General features: G+C 41.5%; 1 protein-coding gene across 1 annotated transcript; it reads right to left on the minus strand.

The window, feature by feature from the left end:
* Positions 1-865: 865 nt before the first annotated feature.
* LOC137951821 (switch 2) lies at positions 866-23,934 on the minus strand. Its single transcript, XM_068798751.1, has 8 exons — positions 23,551-23,934; positions 12,666-12,772; positions 10,666-11,584; positions 9,936-10,183; positions 3,537-3,663; positions 3,174-3,449; positions 1,825-2,056; positions 866-1,665 (listed from the first exon to the last, which is right to left on the minus strand). The coding sequence occupies exons 1-8, from the start codon at positions 23,899-23,901 to the stop codon at positions 1,331-1,333; spliced, it is 2,595 nt and encodes an 864-aa protein (XP_068654852.1). The 5' UTR covers positions 23,902-23,934; the 3' UTR covers positions 866-1,330.
* Between the last annotated feature and the right edge of the window lie 925 nt (positions 23,935-24,859).

Below are 24,859 nucleotides of genomic sequence, written 5' to 3' on the forward strand. Positions count from 1 at the left end.
GTCAAACTATTCCCATTCATACGTCTCTTCGTATCAAGACTTGCACAATCGAATAATAGGTATGGGATATGAACAATACTAACTAGGTGCAAACTAAATAGGGTATAAACAAGGCCTGACAAGGTAGACATCCTGCTCTAAGTCTGTGTTAAAGTTGGGTCTAGATCCATTCGAAAGTGCTTGGTTGAGATTAGGAGATCATTTACCAACTAATAACTATAAATTTTTTTCTTAGTTCTTATCTATGGGCGTATTCCTACTAACAGAAACAAAGGTTAATGTGATTCTAAATGTAAGAGGTTTCCTTACGAGTGCATGGGAGAGCATCTTCATGAAATATTGCATTAGAACAAACGATTAGATCCTTCGTGTGAGATCCTTCTGGCTTACTGTAGGGGCCTTTCTTTCTTCTTCAAATTTTAAGATTTGAGTTCCTTTTTCTTCCACCAATAAATGTCTCATATATATTAGGATCTGTGGACCAAAAAATACTTATTTATTTTCTCTTGCAACCAGAGAAGAATGATCTCCGTCAGCTCTCAGTTGTATACTCTTTAAATTCTATTAGAACAAAGGAAGCTTGCAGATGCTTCTGTGAACAGTTCTGTTTCTCTGTCTACTAAAACTCATAAGCTTAATAGAGGAGTGAAGCCGGGAATATGAAGCTCTCCCCCCTCCACGCTTGAGAGCTAGGGAGAGAATTTTTATGCAGGTGAACAACAGTCTCCTGACGCCTCAAATTTCTTTTTCAGAAAAGGAAAAACCTCAAGTAACTTAAAAGGAATTCTAAACGAAGACAAACACCATGCTAGGTGCCAACAATATATCCAGCAAAAGTAATCTTCATCTGTGGCATTCCCAAAGTGATTTGCAGCTATGAATGAAGCGAAAAAACTGGACTACTTGCACCCATCATCCCTGCCATGACAAAGCTCTGTTCTTTTTTACAATTTATGGGTCACAGACTCGAGGATTGTGCTGATAACCTTCACCTGAATCTATTGTTATCAGGGGTAGGCACAAGGTTGGGTTTTCGAATAAGCCTGACCCAACCAAACCTGAAAACTTTTGGGGATAGATTTAAGTTTGACCCCACAAATGGAAGAAGAACCTGAAATCCCACACAACTGCAACCCAGATCAGGGTTCAAAGGTTTTCAGGTTTTCAGGTTTTAAAAAACCGTGCCCATACATTTGATTAGAGAGGATAGCACTTTACAGCATTATTTACAATTTCTCATAAGATACAAGGTCTGTACACCATGTCCAACGTGGAAGCATTCACAGAATTTACTGGCAACCCAGAAAATTAGCAGCAAGGCTTTTTCTATTCAACTCACTTCCACCCTTGGCTTCTTTTTATGATTTTTATAGTCCCTGAGAGCCTTTTCTCGTTGTGATGGAGATGCAGACAGCAACCACTCGCTAAATTCAAGTTCCCCCATTCCCACAAAGCCAGCCAGAAGTCCATATTCACTTCTCGTTTTTTCCTTCTTCGTGGGACCTCTATCATCCTCCACAGGCCTATTAGTTTTGTGCCTATCAGATGCTTGTTGGATGTAGGTGTAACTAGTAGTCTCAACAGAAGTTTCATCTGTCTTCCATTGATCTAGGATCCCAGGCTTTGAGTTGATTATATCTTCATTCCGGTGAGAATAAACGATACCTGCAGAGTGGAAATTTGCATGAATACAAACCTTTTACTATACTCAAAAGTTTTCAAAGACGCTTATAGCAAATGTTTGTTCTCAACATTGTTTAGCCTTTTAGCGGGAGAGACTTATGAAATAAAGAAAAACATAGGAAAACCCAAAGAAGTGCATACCCAAGTCTAAAAACTTTGGCTTCTTTTTCTCAGAAATAGACAAGTCTTTAGGCCCAGATGGAGATTCAGCAATTCCTCTCCTTTCACTAGGGTCTTCTCTTTCATCATTAGAGGTGTATTGCGACCTATGATTCTCTTGTAATTCGATGATTTCTCTTGTAAATAGCTTATCAGAGAGGTCACGGAATAAATTGCAGATTCCAAAAAGCTCTCCTCTAAATTCCTTGCAGTCCTGTGAGACAGCTCTAACAGTTATATAAATAGAGCAGAATATGAAAGAGTCTTCAGACCAATATAAGCTACATTTGAGTGGTCCATAAAATACTTGACACAATTTAGGTCAATTTACCCAGCATAATTACCAGCCATAATGTTCTCAGACCCTATGTCCCCAATCCTCTCTCCTCTATGAATCGGACAATCAGGTCTTCAGTAGATGGCACAACTAACGGATCCATAATGTCTCGAGTACAAATTTTCATTATGTCCTTGTTTTGTACCTGTTTGTGAGCATTGGATCGCTTGTCAGTATGGGCCTGACCAAGCAAGCTACAGGACACCAAAAGAGAGGGGAGGAGGCTCCTCTGTTCCCATGACACCCAACCGCAGATCATCTAGTTGAATTGGGTTCAACTGGACCCAATCCTTTCCAAGTCATACGCTCCCAAACCAAAGGGAACCCCCAAAACGGGATGAACTAACCAGTTTCTTTTTATTGAGCTGCTGTGAACAGGTCAGATCAACTGACCTTTATTTATATATAAGAATGAGAAAAAGGAGAGAAACTCGTTCAAGCTTCTTCCATGGAAAGAGATGTCCCCTTCTTGTCATTCTCACCCACAGGGATGGCAAGAACCCTTCATTTCTGTGTTTTAGACACTGAGGATGGGAGCCCTGTATTCCCCCTCACGATGGGGAGCATTCTCTCTTTCTGAGTTTCAAAAACAGTGTAAAGGTGGAGCCTCCCCCATGCAGAATTAATTTTCTCTGTTTAAATTTGCTTATGTTTGCAACATCTTCATGATGTCATACAACCACATTTTTGCAGGCGAACTAGAAGCCACCTCTTACAACTGACCCAGTTCTGATAACAATGACCAGCCATCATCCAACCAGTTGGTTTTACCAGCATAATATGAACAATTGGTGACTTCAAAGAAAAAAAAAAGAAAAAAAGTGGCGGGACCTGCTGGCTTGTTAGTTTTTAAACCATTCAATGGGAGTGGTCATATCATATAAAATGTGACATGCATACAGTAAACTGAACAATTCTAGAATACAAAAATTGACTAAACAAGATTGCAAATTAACATGAGACAAAATTTACAAGAGGGTAAAAACAGTCATACCTGGACACCTTCAAAGTAACGTCTTTCCATTTTACCCGAAACAGCAATATTGGATAACTGTTGTTTATAAACCTGACGTGAATATACGAGTTCCTCAAGAGAACCAGCTGCAAGAAGACGAAAGACTATAACATGACGTTTTTGTCCGTAACGGAAGGATCTATCTTGGGCCTGCAAGTCCTGAGCAGGATTCCAATTTGGATCGAATAGAACAACTCGATTTGCACTGACAAGGTTAAGACCAAGCCCACCAGCCCTAGTTGATATAAGGAACACCTGAAACCAAACCACACGCCTATTGAAGAAAAAAACGGAACAGTAACTTTTTGTAAAAATGGCTACAGATTTATAAAAGAAATTTACCTGTTTGCTGGGGCTAGAGTTGAAGTCATCAACAAGAGACTGGCGAGAGCTCATAGGGGTTGAACCATCAAGACGTGAAAAGCAATATCCTTTCCGTACAAGAAATTTCTCAAGTATGTCCAGCATTCTGTGGACATGTATTATCTCAGTTGCATAACCATGTCAAAAGAAGAATGTGAAGGAGGAATACAGTCACAAGAAGATTGATAACATTTACACAAGAAACTGAACAGGTTTTTGTGAGAAATCTGACAAATTCATCTTTATAGTTCAAGAGTTGAAATTGTACAAAAGAATGCTTGGTTAAGATTGATATGATTATCACTTCATAAATAAGGATTTTTTTTACTGTTAAATAACTCTCTTTTATTAATATGCATCACTTTGCCAACTTCATTGAAAGCTTTGAATTGGAAGAGATATGTCTTTCCAGCAAGACCTTCACCTGGTCTAATGAACAAAGACCGCCCATCCTTTCCAAGTTGGACCACTTCTTCACCACTGGTGATTGGCTCAGACTCCATGAGAATGTCTGTGGTTCTATTTTAAACCAAGCAAGTTCGGATCATTGGCCCATACAGATTGATACCAAACTTGACAAATGTGGCCCTGCCCCCTTTCGGTTTGACAACATTTGGCTGATGGATAAGCACTTTGCTGATTATATTACCTCGTGGTGGGGGGTTATTGGGGACTCTAATTATTATGGTTGGTCCTTCCCTCGCAAGCTGAAGCGTCTTAAAGAAAAGCTCAAGTCTTGGTCCTCGCAATGTCACCTCTCTACTACTTCAGATAAGTCCTCGCTCGGGTCTCAGATTGTTGGCCTAAACCAAATTGAGGAGCAAAGTTGTCTTACTTATGCTGAATTCTCTAATTGCATCTCTCTCCAAAATAATCTTCAATCTATTCTTCACATTGAACGGGTGCAATGGAAGCAACGGGCCCGTTTTAAGTGGCTGGCTGAGGGCGACGCCAACACAAAGTTCTTTCATGCTATCGCCTCGACCCACCGGAGGACTTAACCGAGTCACTTCTTTGTCTATTGACAATGAAGTTACCTCGGATAAGGCCTCTATTACTGATGTTCTTCTTAGCTTTTTCATAGATCTTTACAGGGAAGACTACCACCACCACCTCTGATTGTCTCACCTTTGCTTCACCTCAATCTCTCCTGTCTTGGCGGCCTTTTGAGCTACCTTTCTCAGACCTTGAAGTTCAGGATGTTGTTATGGGTCTCCCTCGAGATAGGGCCCCGAGCCTTGACGAATATAATGGTGAATTCTAAAAACTCTGTTAGCCTACCTTGAGGACAGACATTATCTCCATGGTTCGCAGCCTTTATGATCGTGGTATCACTTTAAAGAGTATCGATGCCTCCCTTATTGCTTTGGTGCCCAAGAAAGCCAATGTTGAGTATCCCCGCGATTTCAAGCCGATTAGTTTCATCTCTAACCGTACAAGATCATTGTTCGCATCTTGGCTCGCCATCTTAAGGTTGTTCTTCCCACCATCATCCATTGCGATCAAAGTGCTTTTATCAACGAGTGAGACAAGCCACTCACGAAATTATTGATCACTTCGTCAAGTTGGGCCTCTACTGTTTTGTCCTCAAACTTGACCTTGAAAAGGCTTTTGATAGTGTGAGTTGATCCCTCCGAGATGATATTTTATAGTGCATGGGCATTGGTGATAGTTGGAGATTTTGGATTTGTAGGTGCATCACTTCGGCCTCATACTCTCTACTTCTCAATGGTACTGTCTGTGGCTTCTTTCACGGTTCCCATGGCATCCGACAAAGAGACCCCCTCTCCCCACTGCTCTTCAATGTCATTGCGGAGTACCTGTCTTCTATGTTTTACTCTGCCCGTATGAGTGGCTTAATGTTGTCTCGAACCAGAATTGCTTCGATATTCCCCTGCTACAGTTTGTTGATGACACTATTTGCTTCGGTACCAATACGCTCGCTTAAATACACAATATTATTATTATTATTATTATTGAAATGATGCTGTTATGGTCTCTGACCATGGACCGTGTAACCCGACGGAAGGATAGCTCTGTGTCCAGCACAGGTTCAGCACCAAGGTGCTGTCCACGTCCTGGTCTTCCTATGATTTCGAATTCTGGGTGAAGTATGTGAGGAAAATGAGAAAGGGGAAGTGTTCGGAATGGATGGGAGGAGATGGAGGATAACCTGGCTCTGAGGGAAACCGTAACCTGGTTCGTCGAAGGAGAACCTGTCCTGTTTCTGAGTCCTGTTTCTGATTTCAATTTCATTCTTTTTTCATTTCATTCTGCCCCCTCTTAAGCTGTTCGCTGAGGGCCCAAAAGATTTACAACGTTGCCATTATATGGCTTACACGCTCAAGGCTGAATCATACAACATAAGTTAAGTAGCTGCTGAAATAAGATTTACAAAAGTGCCATTATGGCTTACAAGTTCAGAATGCTGAGAATGCTGAGATAATTCAACATAAGTGCTGAGAATGCTGAAATAATTCAAACACAAAACACAAGTGATCTGCCTTCAACTACGTCGCCTTTGAATGACTCGTTCGGCTATCGAGTCTATAACAGATGCTGAATTTTATTAAGACAAAAGCTCAAGAGAGCAATTTACAAATGGGGGAAGTCTTCCCAAACAATGAGAGATTGCTAGGAAGTTCCAAATTTAGCCAATTTATTAGCCAAAGATTTGGCTGATCTAGAAATGAGATTCCAACTACAATGAATAGAAGACACAATGTCAAGAATACAATCGGTGATAGGCCAGTGACGCCAAGGGGGGGAGCTATCTTTTGAGCACCAACTGATGACAGTCTTTGAGTCTCCTTCAATAATTAGTTTGCCATGGAGACGTTCCTTGAAAATTCGAAGGCCAAACAATTAGTTTCAGAAGTATTTGAATCAACTATGCCCACCTGCTCAGCATAAGAAAGAATAGGGTCTCCATTGTTGCCTTTGAAAACATCACCTGCTCCAGCTGGCCCAGGACAGCCAATAGCACTACCATCAAAATTGAGTTTGATTTAGTTGCAAGGGGGGATGATCCTAGATGGCCTCCTTGGCCTATTTGAGATCACTTCTGGTCAGAAGATTAACTAGAGGAATACGATTATTATGGGTTTCCACATTGACCCCCCTCTCCTCCAGCTCATGGTAGACACTCTGGGTTGCTCGATCGCGTCTCTCCCATCCTCCTACCTCGGCCTCCCTCTTATTAATTGCAGACCACAGATGGGACTCTAGGCCCCGGTTATTGAAAGTCATGAATGATGACTATCTACTTGGAAGGGTAGGCTTCTCTCCAAAGCTGGCAGATTGACCCTCAACTCTTGTCTGGCTGGTATACCCGACTATTTTCTCTCGTTTCTACCTTTCCCTGCCTCTGTTTGCCGCCGCATTGACATGATCAAAAGACGATTTATGTGGCGTGGTACCAATACTAACTTTCACTACCACCTCATCAGCTGGGAAGATGTTTTTAAGCCAAAGTCCTTGGGTGGTCTGGGGATCAAACAAACCAAGGAGATGGGATCTGCTCTTCTACTTAAGTGATTCTAGAAACTCAACTCCAGCTCGGCGGCTTTTTGGAAACCAATGGTGACTTCCAAACTCTAGCGTCTTGGGGCTAGATGGATCACCGATGGCATCAGTCGCCATCTCTCCCCTATTTGGAAAGCCATGTTTTATCTACTCCCAGTCTTCCACACTCCCATTTGTTACTTTGTTGGCAATGGATCCAGCCTTTGCTTTTGGACTAATTGGTGGTCGGGTGACAGTCCTCTTGCCTCCTCCTTCCCCCCCACTTCTCTAGCTTACCACTTGTCGGGATCTCTCTGTCGTCGATGCTTGGGGAAATGGCTCTTGGGACCTTCATCTGAGACGTGGCCACACTGATGAAGAGGACATTACCATTTGTGACTTGATTGTCGGACTTGGTGGTATTAAGCTTCTTGCTCATGTGGTTGACCGGATGATTTGGCTTCCTGATGATAGCGGACATTTCTCGGTTTCCTCTGCCTATAGACTCCTCATGGGCTGGACTAGACCCCCCGTCCCTCACCCGGCTGCCATTGCTTGGCATCTCATGGAACCCCCTCAGGTGAGATTCTTCCTCTGGAGTGTCTGCCGCAATAGAATCCTCACTATTGATAATCTCATTCGGTGCAGCAATACCTCTCATCCCCTTTGCCCTTTTTGTGGTTTAGAGGCTGAGACCACTTGTCACAATCTTCTACACCGCACCATCGCTGGCAGATTTGGACTTCTCTGCTCAGCAGAATGGATCACCAATTATACATCCCTCGCGACTTGAGCACCATGTGTCGCTACCCCTCCTGGGTCCGTCTACCACAACTAAGGAAAGTTCCTCTTATCTGCTTGTATTGCTCACATCCCTTGTTGCCTTTCGAAGGAGACGAACTCTCGACGATTTGATTGTGTCTCCCACTCGGCTGTTAAACACTTCTACTGCAACATGCCTCATCTTCATTTGGATTCGCACTAGAAAGGAATTTGAGTGCCTTTCATGTGCCCTTCTCCATACCAACAGGAAGGCGATTGCTCAAATGTCCGGCCATTTTAAACTCAACTTTGATGGCAGTGCTCTCGGGAATCCTAGGATGGCAAGTTTCGGCAAGGTGATCTTCGACCCAGGAGGCTCGGCTATTATCTCCTACTCTGGACCACTCGGCATTGCTGACTCGACCAAGACTAAACTCTAGGGCTTTCTCGACGGCCTCCGCATCTTTTAGAATCATTTCAGTGGTCCGCTTATTGTAGAAGGGGACTCCAAGGTGGTCGTTGGTTGTCGCTCCTCTACCTTATTCTCTCTGTGGCATCATTGGCAGCTATTTCTTGATATTATGGACCTTTTTTTTTGTTGAAAATGTGGTGTATAAACTATTAAAAGATAAAGTACAAACAAACCTAGCTAGGCGGGCATTCCTCCACAACAAGGTGTTGGAGTGAAACACCCAACTGAGCCTGATATTATAGACCTTATTTCCTCTGTTCCCTATTCCTAGTCTCATATACTTAGATCAGCCAATTCGGCTGCAGACTCTTGTGCTAAATTGGGTCCCTCCCTTCAATATCTTGTTTAAGGGGAGGCCTCCCTTGATGTATTTTCTTCCTCTCTTTTGAAAGAAAATCATCACCATTGCAAAAAAAAAAACTAAGCTTCTCTTTCTTTTATCATGGAAATTGTGAGTAAATATATCGGATACAAATCAATGACAACAATCTGCAATTGTCAGGAGCCAGCACAAAGGGTGAGTGCAGAGCCAAAACCTTAATTACAGAAAAAGACATGTTATCAATTCATTTAGTAAAAAACTTACCAATATCTTTGTTCGAAGATAAAGAATCTATACTGTTTAGGTGTTAGGTCAAGTTCATGGTCTTTTACCCAAATGTACTATGTTGAAGTGCGGCAGAAATATTTTTTTTTAATAGAGAGCACTAAAGCAATGCTATAAATTGGCAGAGGATCAACTAAGGCATCCTACCCTCTTGGTCTCTCTACTTCTCTCTTTCTTATCTCCTTTTCTATTCCTCCTCTTCCTCTTCTTTTAACTTTCAAAGCTCTCATACACTAGTCTTCTTCTCTGCTTAACTCTTTTGTACTTAATCTAAGTCATGAAGCCCAAAATGGTAAACAGATTAAAAATCAACAAAAGCAGAAGCATCTACTTGTGGAATATCTCCTCCACATGCATAACAGTGAGAAACAAGGATCTGAGATGCATCCTTTATCTGTTGACAGCATTTAGAAACCACCAACTCATCCAGCCAATACGATCAAATTCCTTTCTCTCAACAATCAAAAGAACATGTGCACCTCTTTAAATACTTCCTGAGTAGCCAGAAGTATTCTTACTATATATATAAGAAAAGAAAAATAGAAAAAAAGTAGAAAACTTAACATGGCTCAAAATTTGAAGTTCTAAAATAAATGTCATTTCAACAGGAAAATGTTTATCGCTAGATCAAATTTGTATCATCACAATTTCCTTCAGTGCTAAAATATGCTCTCTGCATCCATATTTATAATGAAACAAAGACTAGCAACGGTTATCAAGCAAGTTCCTCATAATTTCTTAAAAACTAGCAAGAGCCATCAACTGATCATGCAATAGTTCTCCACTGTCAGAGTATACAAAAAAGCACCTTGAAAACCACGATGTAGCAAAGAGAGCTATAATGAATAACCTTAATTAGCCAACATTTTTTCTTTGGAACAACTTCTATGGAGAGAGAAAAGTAAGACCTAATAGTAAGACAGTAGTTATAAACTTTAACTAAACCCAACATAATTGATGAAGCCCTTCTTTAATTCTCCACAAGCATATACCACTTTCAAGAATTGGATTTTTCAAGGAATAAGAGAGTGACCTAACAGAATAGCTGAACAGAAGAATCTTGTCACCAAAAGAAGTCCATGCTGACATTAGCTTCTCCAATGCTCGCATCTTCCCACAGTGCTCCACATCACTAAGGCCCAGAAAACTCTCACTTGGAATATTCCCGCCAACCAAATCCATATCAGCACCAAAGACAGCAGATGCAAACTCAGCATCTTTTTTCTGCTTCTCTGCTTCATCCCTAGCGTTTGGTTTAATCAGCTCCAAGTGATTACTGATCTGACAAGCACCCAATCCCAGAATGAAGAAAGGCAAAATATTCACTTGGAGCAATTCAATTGAAATGCAAACAAAAATATTTTTCAGACTTTTTCCTAAAAAAGAATATTTTCTAGTTTAAATTAATAATTTCATTCAACCATAATCATAAGAATAATAAAATTTAAACTTATGTCAAGACCCTTCCCATTGTCATGTCCATGAGCCCACAATGTTTCAGAGAAAAAATTTATCTAAGATATGCAGATGAAACCAAGTTGCTTGCTTAGGTCTAAATATAGGTGGTTAGAACACCTCTCCCCAGAACCATAATAATCCTTCCATTCAAATAAGGGCCATAAAAGTATCAGAGCTTGTCCAAGGTCCCTGGTGGTAGACGGAATCAAAGGATTCATGGCAGTTAAAGGGATTTGACTTCCATATATGCAAAATCTACTTCTACTCCCCAAAATTAGCATAAAACATTATAGTAACCAAGTTACCTGCTGAAGTTTAATTAGGCAAGGAAGCACAAGACAGAAGGGACACGAATCACAACCTTCAGGCTGGTCCCTATGCAAATAAGACCAGATTATCCCATTTGGAACAATTCTTTTACAGCACTCAACTTGCGTTAGTGGACTCCCGCAGCTACAAGGAAGGTCCTTATTCATAAGACATTGGAGCTCTGGGAGTTCCAAAGTTCTCCTATACACCCTCTTTTGCAATTCACTCATTGCACAGAACACCACATTATCTTCTTTTCCCCTCAAGAGATGGCCTATAGTCTCCTCCTTGGTCCTTCTCAAAAAGTACCTGCTCAGAACACTCACCAAGTGCTTTCTTCGGTCCACAGCAATTTCTAGACATCTTTTAGGGGCGGTTAATCTCTGGCCATGCTTTAGAGGTTCATCATAGAAGTCATGGAAATGTTCTCGTGTTCCTAATGATCCTGGTGCAACCCAATCAAGAAGGTTAAACAACTCCATGATTTTATTCTGCATTATTGTTCCAGTGAGACCATATCGTTTTGCAGTTTTAAATCCTAAAAATGATTTATAGAGTTGGGACTTTTCATTCTTTAGTCGATGTGCCTCATCAACAATAACAATCTCCCACTTGACCTCCAAGAGGATTTTGTCATGGATTCTGAACGTGTCAAAGCTAGTTATGAGTATCTCAACTCCTCGTGCTGCAAGTTTATTGAGTATTAGGTCACGGTTTTGCCCATGATAGGCAGCAATTTTGAAGGTTCCCCATTCAGCAAACTCATTTTCCCAATTTCGAATAACTGAAGTGGGACAAACAACAAGTACTGGGCCCAGATAATTGGCATGGGGTTTTTTAGAGCCACTATTCTCTTGATCTTTTCCAAATACAGCAGCCAAGAAAGCAATTGTTTGTATGGTTTTGCCAAGCCCCCTGCTCAAAATCGGGAAAAAAACTACTTAGAATGCACATGATTATGAAAATTATGAAGCAAAGAATCAAAAATACAAACCCTTCAATAAGTGCACGCTAAAGCAAAAACAAATAAAACCCAACCAAAATGCTGTATTCAAGTAAGTTATAAAATTCCAATCAACATGAAACAGTAGTGAAGTATTGTTTTTTAGTAAAAGGAGTGAAAGTAGTGAAGTACTTAAAACAAGATATCCAGAAATTGGACCCAAATATCAGATAGAGACCAAATTGTCCAGATTCCAATTGTTAAAAATGGCATTCAGTTAATTTTAGTGTAGTGCCAAAAGTTAGGGAGGTGATAGTACAACTCGAAGGACAGGAAACAGTTGCAGTCTTTTCAAATAAAACACTCAGAAAAACTCAGACCAGAATTTATCAGGAAAAAGTGAGAGACAAAAAGAAACTCAGATGCAAACATGTGTAGCTGCTGGAGAACCATTGTTGTTTGCAAACCTCAAAGATTTGAAAAGCTTTATACAGCTTCCACACTCCAATTCATCAGATAACTTAAAATAATTCCACATGAAATATATGTAAAATTCAGTAAAAAATGACATTTTTCACATAAAATTTCATGAATCTTTTTTTCACACAGAACAAAGTTTGGCTTAGAAGGTTTGTCGATAGTACTTGATACTTAAAGAACAAAATGAGAATGTATAGAAGACAACAAACTACATATGACAGATAGATTTCAGGTAGAGTAGAAGTGCATAAAAACTTTTACACAAGTGGCCATCTTGACACCTACAGCTAGTAGAAAAGCAACATGAAAATCCTATTTTTGCAAAGCATCAAAATGGTACAAGTAGAATAGTATAATATGATGAGAGAGGACAATATTCTGACTACAGGTGAAGATCATTAAAAAGGTTCAGATATTCCTGGAAGGGGTCATCCACAGATATTACTGGTCTACCTTCTGAGATTTGAGAGTCATGAGACCCAGTTAAAGTTCATATTGGGTACACCATTAACATCAGTGGAAGACTCTGAAACCATTCGCTTACAGATTTGCCCCCTCCTATATGAAACTCACATGTCATCGCCAAGAACTCCTCCATGGTTCTTCTTGTACAGACTATATAAAAACTTTACACCTTCTCGCTGGTGCTCAAAGAGCCTACAATTGATAGATGCAGGAACCTACAAATCAGAAAAATTTCATTACTTTTATGTTCCATATTGGTGTTGTAGATACCAAGCAAAGATAATGGTTTTATCTATGTTCCACGTAAATGGATTGAAGAAACAAATTGCCCATACTAACTCTAATTATTGAAAAGAAAGTGGTTCTTTAATAAATTGTACAATGGCATGCACAGGCTGTTCATGTAAGGGTTTTGTTTACTTTTTTATCGAGAAATGTATTTTAATAATTTTGAGTACATGAGAATCAAAGTGGAAATAAACGATGAGAGGAGAGAGGGAGAAAACGGGAGAGCAAGGGCATGAAAGGTTAGAGAGTGAGATAGTGACAAGAACAAGGGAATCAACTATGGGTTTCATGGCAGCATTCCCAGAGCAGAGGGAGATGTAAGCTGGAGGCATAAGAAGGACACAACAGTAGTTGGAAGATCGTGGTGAGAAGGCAGAGGAAGAAGATGGTGCAGATAGTCACAAAATGGAAGAACCTTGGCAAATGATGGCGACATGTAAAAATTTCAGTCTCTAATGGAGTGACGAAATCATTTATTCATATTCCATCAAGCATTGAAGGTGTCTTTCTTTCACAACTGCAGGCAGTTTTTCAAAACCTGGGAGGGAAGATCTGCAGCAAGGAGATCTGGGCAAACTCACAATTTGTAATGTCTGTGTTTCATGATCGAAGGATGGAATGTAAACTCATTTACTTGAGAGACAACAAGGTCCTTGCCAATGTATCTCCTTAAAAGTACTTTTGATGGCTTCGACTGGTCAATTTTCCTAGATGCTTTGAAGCCTTTTTTCACTAATACTGATGTTCAGCTGATTTGGAGTTCTCCTCAATCGCCACCTTCCTTTCCTCTGCTTTTGTCAAAACTAGTAGAGGATGGCAATGTTGAGAAATTGCCACCAGACCAGCTGCTACGAGAGATTCCGAAGCCTATCTGTACATCTCAGGAGAACTTCTTTAGATTGGCAACCCACTTGGAGCAGAGAATTGTGGTGACCATCAATTGGAGCTTGAACCATATCTCCTCCTTCTCGAATTTATAGTACACTTCCAAAGTATCATTCAAAGGAACAATCGATGGTTAATGCACCTTGGCCATCAGAAGGATTGTCAAACACTTGTCTACCAGGGATTCAGGCACTTCAATCCAAATTCCTCTGTTGATGTATGGCAAGATTCCACCACCGGGCCCTTTGGATACTAGGTAAAGATATCTGGCCTTCCAATTGAAATATGGTTAACAAAGGATTTGGGGGAATTAGCTATGGTGAATGATGCACACAGCAGTGACAGCAACTGGATTTTGCTCATATCATGACCACCGCTTGCGACAATACTTTAGAGGATAAGTGGCTGAATGTCATGATGGGATCAGATTTTTTGCAGTTCATCTGCAGCTTGAAAATGCAGGACTTCCGACTCGTAATGCTTGGCAACTAAGAAGACAGACGAGTTGACTTAGGAGCGAGCCCAGGGAGCTCACTCAACTCACTTTGGTTGGGGGTGACACACACATTGCATCTTCAGCACAACTCATCCCTCACCTGACGAAATACGATATCAATATCTTGGAGACTTCATTGCACCGTGACACAATTGACCCTTCGACACCACCTTTTCCCAACCACTAAACCCCCACCTTCCGGAATCAAATACATTGACCCCACTTTAATTAGTGCTGAAGCATGGCCCACAACCCTGCTGCATCAACTCTTTCTCCCACTCTACCAAATCAGTCGAAAGCCACTAACCCCAACTACCTACCAATGAGTTGCCCCCAAGAACCTCAAAGCCCTCCTAATTCATTAAACTGCAACCCACCTACCCACATACCCAACCAGAACCCATCCATCACTTGCACCATCAACCAGATCACAGTACAAACTGATCAGCCAATAACTAGGAAAGTCGGCAAAAGTAAAACACCCATCCCTGCAAACCTCACTCCTCAGAATAGCACAACACTTCCAACATTCTCAACATTTTCCCAACATATGCCAGGAAGAAATATACCCAAAGCACACCAGAAACCCACAACCTCATTAACCATGCAAACATCTCTGCATTCATTGTCCTCAGTCAAATCGTGAACTCTTCACCTTCTCAGAGAGTTGATTCCTCCACACATAACCCCAATTCCACTAAAGATGAGCATCTGGACCCTCCCACTTTCGTCCTTTCTCATCCAATAGTGTCTTTAATGAAGCCAGGTGAGAGACTGAGGCTGATCATTTTGATTTCAATCAACCTGAAGAGCCAAGCCATGTGACAAAAGGAAACAGAGAGCAAAACATTTCTCCAAGCAAAGGGCCAAAACCAAGTAAGAATATTCAAGCATGTTTGTTACCTAATTCTATTCAATGTCAAAAAGACCAGTATGACAAGAAGACTTGACAAAGGATGATGGATTTTGATGAGTGTTCCCATGAAGTAATGAATAAAAATGTGAAAAATCAAGTCAGTGCAAAGAAAAAAGGTAAAAAATGATTATCGTATCTTGAAATGTCAGACAAGTTGGTAGTTCCAGGAAGAGAGTGGCAATTACAGTTAGTTTAGAATAAAAAAAAGCTTAATTACTAATTATTCAGGAAAGTAAAGCTCAAGCAATTTCTGACTCTCTAGTCCATGACATGTGGAACTCCCTCAGCCAAGCTGGTTGGCCAAGGACGGGCGTGGGGCTGTGTGGGGCATCCTTGTTGTTTGGGATAAAGCTATTTTGGAGCTGCAAGATCATAATATTGGAGACTTCTCAATCTGCATTAAATTCAAGGACAGGGAATCTGGTACTATTTGGTGCTTGGGTGGTGTTTATGGCCTCTGGGCTATAGACATCATACTGAATTTTGGGATGAACTCTCATAACCTGTTAGTGACTGACATTTTCCTTGGTTGATTGTTGGGAACTTCAATACAATCCATTTTTGCAATGAAAAGGCGCCCTTGCTACCCAGATTACCTCCTCTATAAGGGGCTTTTGCAACCTTATTGGCACTTGTCAGCTGGATGAAATCCCCACAGCTGGCAAGTCTTACACCTGGAGCAGCATGCATCAAAACCCAATTTTGTCCAGACTTGATCATTTTCTTGTCACTAACAATAGGCTACAAATAGCTGAGGAAGTTGTCAGCCACCTACTCCTTTCAGGCCCTTTCTCATGGGAGATTTGGACGATGATTATCAGCCGCATTGGGTTACAGTTCTGCTTTCCCGCGGATCTTCCCGCAGCCTATCAGATGCTTGTAGGGACTTCCATCCCCGGTCTTGTGAGAATAATGATCACGTCTTGCTCGGCTTTCATTCCTTGGGGGCCTCTGGCTAGAGCGCAATCAAAGGAGATTCAATGCCAAGTTCAATTCTCAAGAAAGAATCATTAAAACCATCTTAGGTACTATTACTACATGACTTCACTCTCAGAAAGCCTTCTCCCCCTTCTCGGGATCTTCCATCAGGAACAATTGGGGTTGTCTTGCCCAGCTCCACACAAATTCTAAATCCCCAGTTGTTTCTGAGTGGACCCCGCCGCCTGTTGGAGCCCTTAAATTAAACTTTGACGACTCCTCCCTCGGCAACCCTGGTCTAGTTGGTTAGGCGGAGTGGTTCATAATTCTTTTGGGAACCAGATCGTTTCTTTCGCTGGCCCTCTCAGTATTGCGGATTCTACGACGGTTGATCTACACGGTCTTCTTAATGGGCTCCGTGTTTTCCGCAATCACTATGCTGGGCCCATTCCCATCGAGAGAGACTCAAAGGTGGTGATGTGCGAACATTCCTCAGCACCCCCTATGGCGTCATTGTGAAATTATAAAAATTGTTAGTCTGTTTGTTTGTTTTTGGTCTCACATCCCCAGATCAACAAATTATATGGCCGATTGTATGGCCAAGTAGGGAGCTTCCTTGCAATATCTTGTTGTTAGGGGTCAGCTCCCCTTTTTTTCTCCGTTTCTTTTAATAAAACCATCCTTCATCAAAAAAACAGTTGGCTACAAATATATAATGTAGCAGCATCATGTCTACTTCAGGGGAAAATTGTCCCAGATCATTGGCACATTCTGTTAGACACCAAATTGAGTGTGTAGGCGAGGAAACCTTTCCAATTTGAAAACACATAGTTAGAAAATAAAGACTGTTGTAGACTTGTGGCATGCTTGGTGGAATGAAGCTTTGGTGGAGGGTCCAACTGGTGGTATTGTGGTCATGATAAAGGTGCTGAAAAATAAGCTCAAGTCTTAGTCTTAAACTACTCACTCTTCCCTCTCTGCCCAAATGATTGTCCTGCACTTGTAAGTTGAGGTTCTTGATCTTCTTGAAGAAGGTAGGCCCCTTCTCTGAATTCCCTGATAGATCCGTTGCCTCATCTACATCAGACTTTGAATAATCATGATAGAATCAAATGGAAGTAGCAAGCCAGGTACTGTTGTTTAAAAGAGGGGGATGCAAATACCTGCTTTTTTTATTCAATTGCATCAGCACATTGCCAATCTAACAAAATCAACTCTCTCCAAATAAGGGGGAGTTGTTGATTTCTGATAGATCAGCTAATGAAATTTTGAGCTTCTCTTTTGTCCTATACACAGAGGAATGCAACAATAGACTTGCACTCAATCATCTACCACTAAATTGTTTGTCTGAGACCTAATGGCTAGGGGTTGAATTGTCTTTCACTGTAAAGGAGCTCGAGACAATCATTACCCAAATGCCTCTTCACAAAACGTCTGGACCTAATAGTCTAAGGGGGAGTTTTTAGAGCCGCATGGTGCTTCATTGCTGGTGATGTTAAGAGAACGATGGATGACTTTTACATGAACGGCATAACCTACAGAAGTTTTGGAGCCTCGTTCATTGTGCTAATTCTGAAAAAAAAAAGTGCGAAAGTGTCAGACATTCAGCCTATCAGCCTCATTTCTGGTTCTTATAAGATTATTTCCAAAGTTGTGGCTCATAGGCTCAAGTTGGTTTTGCCCCATCTCATAGTAAGGAGTAGAGTTCTTTTATAAATGGGAGAATCATTTTTTATGCAGCCATGGAGGTTCAAGAAGTAAATGATTGTTTCAAGCACGGTACCTGGCCTTGGATAATGCTGAAGCTGGACTTTGAAAAGGCTTGTAGTAGGGTTTGTTGGAGCTACCTTGATTTTCGTACTATCTGGCATGGCCTTTGGTGAAAAACAGAGAAGCTGATTTAGAGCTGCATTTTTGGTTATCATTAATGGAAGTGCTTGTGGTTAATTCAAGGGATCTAGAGGTCTGCACCAAGGGGATCCCATCCCGCCACTGTTGTTTAATATTGTTGCTGAAGGTCTCACTTGTCTTTCATCAAGTAAGGGAGATGGATTGGCTTAAGCCACTTTTGGGGGAAGGGAGACTTGCTAACCCAATAGTGCAATTTTCAAATGACATGGTCATTTTTTATGAAGGCACAATGGAAGAAGTTCCTCATATCATTGCTTTACTCAACATCTTCGAACTGATTACTGGACAAAAAATTAATAGGAACAAACCCACATTTTATGGCTTTAATGTCCCCCTGACTACTCTTGACCCCTTTTCAAAAAAAAAAAAAGACTACTCTTGACTCTATGGCTACTAGACTAGGATGCGATATTGGTTCCCTCCCCGGAGTCCACTTGGGCTTGCCTCTTTTTGTGGGTAGAATGGATAAAGCTCTTTGGAATCCAGTCCTTGAGAAACTCCACACTCAGCTCTCCACTTGGAAAGGTTGTCTTGTCTCCAAAGCAGGAGGGTTAACCCTTACACATTCCTGCTTTGTGGGCATTCCAGCTTACTACCTCTCTTTCCTTTATTATTCAGCTAGAAAGGCTAATTGTACTGAGAAACTCATTGAGAAGTTTCCTTTGGAAAGGCCATCGAACAGATTTAAACGTCATTTGGTTAAATGGGTTGATGTTTGTAAACCGAAGCAACATGGTGGACTGGGAGTAAGGGACTCCAATGAGGCTCTTTCACTAAATGGTGTTGGAGGTTAAATATTTGCTCCTCTCTACCCGGAGTCTCCTTTGTTATCAAGAAGATGGGTAATACAACCGCACGATGGTGGCTGGGGGGTGGCTCTCCAAGTCAGTTCACTTTTGTTTGGAGATACATCTATCATCACTTCAATCACTTCAACCCTCACAACCGTTTCTCGGCTGGTAATGGGAGTCAATTTGGATTCTGGTGTGATATGTGGATCAAAAACGCCCCCTTGTCCTCTAATCCCTATTAAGGAATAGTCCCACATGGATTAATAAGTGCAAAGATCTTGAGTTTATTAGTTGGGAAAGAGGTTTCCTAAGTTGGCTAGTCATTTTGGGATGGGCCTTGGACCAAACTTAACATGGTATCAGAGCAGGTCGGTCGTGTGTTCGAATCCCGCTACCCCCAATATCTGTGTTGACGAATTTGGTCCCCCGGTTTGTTGGGTTGCCCCGTGTTGTGGGTGTCGTACGTGTGGGGGAGTGTTGGAATTGGCTGCCTATCTTTAATATTCACGTTGCGCCTTCTCTAACAGGTCGATCTTTTAGAGCAAATGGTTTCAATATGGTGTCAGAGCAGGTACTCATATGTGGGCCTATACCTAAAAATTATCTACTTGTAGAGCCACAAAAGAAGGCCTACACCTAAAACTATCCACTTGTAGAGCCCCAAAGAGGGCCTACACCTAAACTACCTACTCCTAAATTATCCACTTGTAGAGCCACAAAAGATGGTCTACACGTGAGGGGGAGTGTTACATGTCATTTTGGGATGGGCCTTGGACCAAACTTAACAATCCCCATCTATTCAGCATAGCATGAAACCAAGAGGCTCTCCTATCCAGCATCATCGTCAATGGTGTCTTTTAGAAGATCAATTGCAATTCTCTATTTCCCTGGGATTTTAATGATGATGATGAAGCTATTGAAATATGTGGTCTAATCAAAGATCTAGAGTAGCTATATCTCAAGCATGACCAACTTTTTTGTTTTAAAATGATGTTGAATTTTATTAAGAGAGCTCAAACGAGGAGATTACAAGAGGGGAAGCCTTCCCAAACAATGAGAGATTGCTGGGAGGTTCCGAATTTTTCCAATTTATCAGCCAAAGAATTGGTTGATCTAGGAACGAGGTTCCAATTACAATGAATGGGTGACACAATGTCGGCAATACAATCAGTGATTGGCCAGTGGCGCCAAGGGGGGGAGCAATCTTTTGAACATTAGTTGATGACAGTCTTTGAGTCTCCTTCAATAAGCAGCTTGCCATGAAGCCGCTCTTTAAAGATTTGGAGGCCGAATAGAAGAACACTCACTTCAGTAGTATTTGAATCAGCAATACCCACCGGCCCAGCATAAGATAGAATAGGGTCTCCATTGCTATCTCTGAAAACACCACCAACTTCAACCGGTCCAGGACAGCCTAAAGCACTACCATCAAAAATGAGTTTGATACAGTCGTAAGTGGGAGGGTCCAAGGTGGCCATAACCGGATTCCTGCAGGGCCCCGCCATATGCGCCATCAAACCCCAATTTTCCCGAAGAGAAACGCCCGATAGAGAGGCAAACTCCTTCCTAGTATGTAACCAACTCGAGATAAGATCCACTGGCTACGAAGTTGTATTATCCAGGGTGCTAGCCTTGGAGATGAATCTCCGGTTATTTCGCTCGAGTCATAAGCACCATGGGACAAGTGCAAGGCATGCCAAGAGAATTATCTTGCCCAACTTAGGAAGGCAGACCCCCATAACCATCTCATAGGTGCCGAAAAGGTCCTGATGTAGCCCTATTTGGACTCCAATCTTCTGAAATATTTCCATCCAAACTTGCCAAGAAAAATCACAATGTAAGAGAACATGCTGGAGTGTCTCGTCACACACACCACAAAGGGGACAAATACGATCGGGGGCTATGTAACCTCTTTTATGGAGGTTGTCAGAGGTGAGGGATTTGTTCCCTGATAGCCATCGACACGAAGAATTTGATTTTACTAGGTGTTGAGAGCTTTTATGCCAGGTTTGCCTTGTGCTCATGCATGTTGTAATTTTGCTTTCTAATGTGAGAGTAGGAGGACGCAACTGTGAATCGGCCATTAATACTGGGCTTCCATGTCAGTTTATCAACTGCATGCTAACGAAAAGTAATGCTACTAAGTCTGGAGAGGAGAGAGCAAAAAGCCGAAGTTTCCTTATTATTTAATCCCCAATGAAACGTGAGACTCCATGAGCGATCTCTCCAAGAATCAGCCACTGAGCAAGAGAGGTCCCTCGCCACCCTAGAGAGCCCCGGGCAGTCCGGCTGCAAGCATGACCAACCTCATAAAATGATTCGGTGTCCCTCAAACGACGACCTTTTCTTGTTGCTTCTTGTTATGATTTGTTGGCTGCACTCCATCTATTAGCCCCACTATTGCTATTGCTTGGTTCCACCCTATTCCTCCCAAAGTCAAAATATTCATTTGGAGAGCCTACACAGGAAAATTCTCACTAGGGACAATCTTCTCAAGGGGGATTTTGTTTTGTTGAGTAATTCTTGCTTGCTATGTGGCCACGCAAAAGAATCCCTTGACCACTTGCTCCTCCATTACAACTACTCTTGGCATTTTTGGAGCTATTTTCTTGGTTTATTCGACTATGACTCTGTGCACCTAATTTGCTTTATGGCTTCATGACTCTTTGTTCTAAAAATCAGTCTCCTTTGTTGGGCTCCACAATGTTTAAATCCACTCTAACCTTTGTTCCTTGAGGAATTTGGGGGAGTGTCATCAACATTATTTCAACCAAAAGTCCTTTGTTTGGTCAATTGTTGTCGAGAAGATCTTGACCTTGCGGATCTCTTGGTTGTGCTCTCTTACTACCTTTGAGAATGTGAAAGATGGCATTCTAAGGCACACCTAGTCCCAGTTGGCTGACCTTTCTCAACCAAAGCACAAGACGAAGGTGGAATGCCATCCACCTGAACCTAGTCGCACCAAGCTTAATTTCGACGGTTTGTATCTTGGGAATCCTAGGCCTTCTAATTTCAGTGACATTTTTCAAAACTCTTAGTAGCGAGGTAATTGCTTGTTTTGAGGGGCCTCTTGGCATTGCTAACTCCACCACTGTTGAGCTCCAAACCCTAAGGCATGGGCTAAAAATTTTCAAAGACCAATTTCATGGGAGACTTCATGTTAAAGGCGATTCCAAATGTTTCATTAGCTAGTGCATTGGGAACAAGTACCCTCCATGGCGTCATTGGCAGCAATTGTTTTTTAAATTCAGGATTTTTCTAGGAATCTTGTCTGTAATTGATCTCATGTTCATAAGTCAGCAAATACAGTTGCTTAACTCTTTAGCTAAAGAGGGGTTACCCTCCAATTTCTCATTGTAAGGGTTCCCCTTTGTAATGATCCTATTTGCCTTTGGGTTTTAAAGAAAAGTGCAAACATGCAAGTAATTATATGAGTAAGGAAGAAGATCAAAACGATACCATTAGTATGTATTGAATTAGAAAATGCCCTCTAAAGATTTCTTGCCCCATCAAATCCCACGTATCTTGACAAAATGACCTCAATATAGCACTTCCCAGAACGGTTTACTTATCAAGTGGGTAATTCTTGCCCTTGTGATATGATTCTGCATGTAAAGGTTTACTCTTTGGCTTACTCATATGTTTTTGTAGAAAAATACAGGATTTGGTGACTAATGGATGTACACATGGGTGGTATAAGTTAGGCCTTTGATTCTGTTGGGCATATGGAAGGTAACAGGTGGAGAATGGCTGGAGAACATGGACAACATGATGAGCCCACCCAGTTAAAATTTCAGACAGAAGCCTAGATGTTTGGGGTCAAAACATCTAGACCCTTATGTTTTGTACTCTTTTGTATTTTGTTGCATTTCTTCAGTACATCCTTCACTAGGTCAATTTTCTGTTTTAGTTGAATCCTGTGAGCATGAACCAGGTTTTGACCTGCTGCATTGCATCTTGCAGTTAAATGTGTTTACGTGAGATAAGATCATGCAGCAAGTCATTAGCAACTAATGGGGGTTTCGGAACAAATATCAAATAACTACCTGAATGAACTTTTTTGGGATAGAATGTGAGACCTTCAAAAACATAGGAAAGCACCTTACCAGTGGGATCTACAACCAAAACTTGAGTTTCACTGGACATTTTGACATACTGTTAAAAACATAAAATAAGGCTCTTCCGGCATCGCCATATTGGAACATGAATTGTAACATAATAACTATCAAAGTTATATAGGGCTTCCGCAAGATAGGGTGGGTGCAAATTGAATGTAATCGCCTAGGAAAGAGAGGGTGAAAGTTCATTCTAGGAATTGTACTTCCTACATCAAAATGAGCATATGGAAGGAGCAACGTAAAGTGTGTAAACACTTAATCTTTTAATTCAAAATATTGAGATAACAAATGACATAACGCTACTTCAGTAAAAATAGCTCATTGTTTTACTAGAATGTAGAGTCCAGAAAATCTATCAATTTATCCACCTGAACTTTTGAAATAAAGTCCTGCTAGTAGCTTTAAAAAACATTAAATAAAACTAAATTTGAGTTTGCCAGGAAAATACGTAGATTTAAATCCTTGTTTCCTTGGTTTGATTCAAACAAAACTAATATCGTTTCTTTTAGTTAGGTTATCAACTATCTCAGTTAAGGATAAGATTAAAATGGTAAAACAAAGTCATCCCCTAAATTCCCTATGAGAATTTACAAATACTTTAGCTATAGTTTCTACTTGCGCTGCTCCAAAAAAATTAATGGAAACTAAAAGACGAAAAAGAAGAAAATACCTGAACGACGTCTGCTTCGCCTGGAGAAGAAAGCATTAATGGCTCGAACGGCCCGGTGGGCACGGAAAGAGGCACTGCAGGACCAGGTTCCGAGGGAATTTCAGACCTTTCACGCCTTTTATCTTCATGATCTTTTGGTTTTTGTTCTGGCTTCGTAGTGGGGATAATAGGGTCTTGAAGACGCTGAAGCTGCCGAGAAATAGAAGACTTTGGGGGCTTTCTCTGATTAGCTATTGTGTCTGATTCAAAATCATGGAGATGGGAAGCAGAAGTAAAAGAGGAAGAAGAGGAAGAACGGGAAGAAGAGAGAGTGCAAGCTTTAAGAGTTTCCTTGAAGCTTTTCAACGACATTGGAGGGATGGAATTGAGAAGGAACTGGAACAAAAAGCCGTTATTCGAATTTCATACTTTCAGTTCTTCGAACCCGTAATCCGAACTCAAAGACGACGTCAGTGCTAGGGTGAGCACGCGTCGGATCGGCTCAGATCGGGTTCGGGTGTCTCTAATAAACCTGAAACCCGCTCTTGACCCCGAACCCCAATCCTACAATACGAACCCAAAAAAAATCTGAAACCTCAAATCCTTGCCCGGCCAGATTACCATCTTCACGTCCCCGTCCCCGTCCCTTCCCGCACCGACTCCTTCCTTATCCTGCTCTGATTACCATCTTCACGTCCCCGTCGCCGTTCCTGTCCCGCACCGACTCCTTCCTCATCCTGCTCTTAGAAGAGGAAAGTGTTTTTCTTTTATAAATTGGTTTTTTAGATTGTTAGAAGGATGGAGTAAGAGCGAAGGGGTTAGCACCATGGCAGAGGAGTGAGGAGGAGCTCCGGCAACGGCAACACAATGGGAGACTTTGAGGCCAGGGATTCGGAGTGGGACTTGCAGGATGATGGTAAAAATGAGAAGAAAATTCGATTTGGAGAATCAACATAGTACAAGCAAAGGGCTACTCCACTTTCCTGTATGGAGTGAATAGCATCCATGGTGGAAGGCTTTACGGCGGGAAGGAAGGTCATAAGGGTAACGATGGAATCAAGTCCTTATTGCTTGCAAGAACTTTACTAAGAAACCAATGGGATATTCTCAGACCATTCCAACAACCTCCGAAGCACGAACTTTGGATCGCTCAGCATTCTAGTACAAAAGCGGAAGGGAGTGTAAAATCGTGAAGAGTAGAGGAAGGCAAATCTTAGCAAGGATATACATTTATGAGCTCATGGTCGGTAGTTTTGGTTGGAACCAATTCCTTTACTACCTAGGTAGCCGCCACCCCACCCAAGATTACACTGTTCAAGGAAAGAGAAGC

Source organism: Aristolochia californica, unplaced genomic scaffold (assembly GCF_029961685.1).
Source record: "Aristolochia californica isolate CCGP_79_NKW_82.1479 unplaced genomic scaffold, dmAriCali1.0.hap1 SCAF_15, whole genome shotgun sequence".
Lineage (NCBI taxonomy): Eukaryota > Viridiplantae > Streptophyta > Magnoliopsida > Piperales > Aristolochiaceae > Aristolochia > Aristolochia californica.

What these genes read in the sequence shown, in the direction of transcription:
- LOC137951821 (XM_068798751.1), bottom strand. Translation starts at nt 23,901, where the DNA reads ATGTCGTTGAAAAGCTTCAAGGAAACTCTTAAAGCTTGCACTCTCTCT. An exon ending in ACTCTAGCCCCAGCAAACAG is followed by an intron (nt 3,450 to 3,536) that starts GTAAATTTCTTT and finishes GTTTGGTTTCAG; the next exon opens with GTGTTCCTTATATCAACTAG. An exon ending in GCCAAAGTTTTTAGACTTGG is followed by an intron (nt 1,666 to 1,824) that starts GTATGCACTTCT and finishes TCCACTCTGCAG; the next exon opens with GTATCGTTTATTCTCACCGG.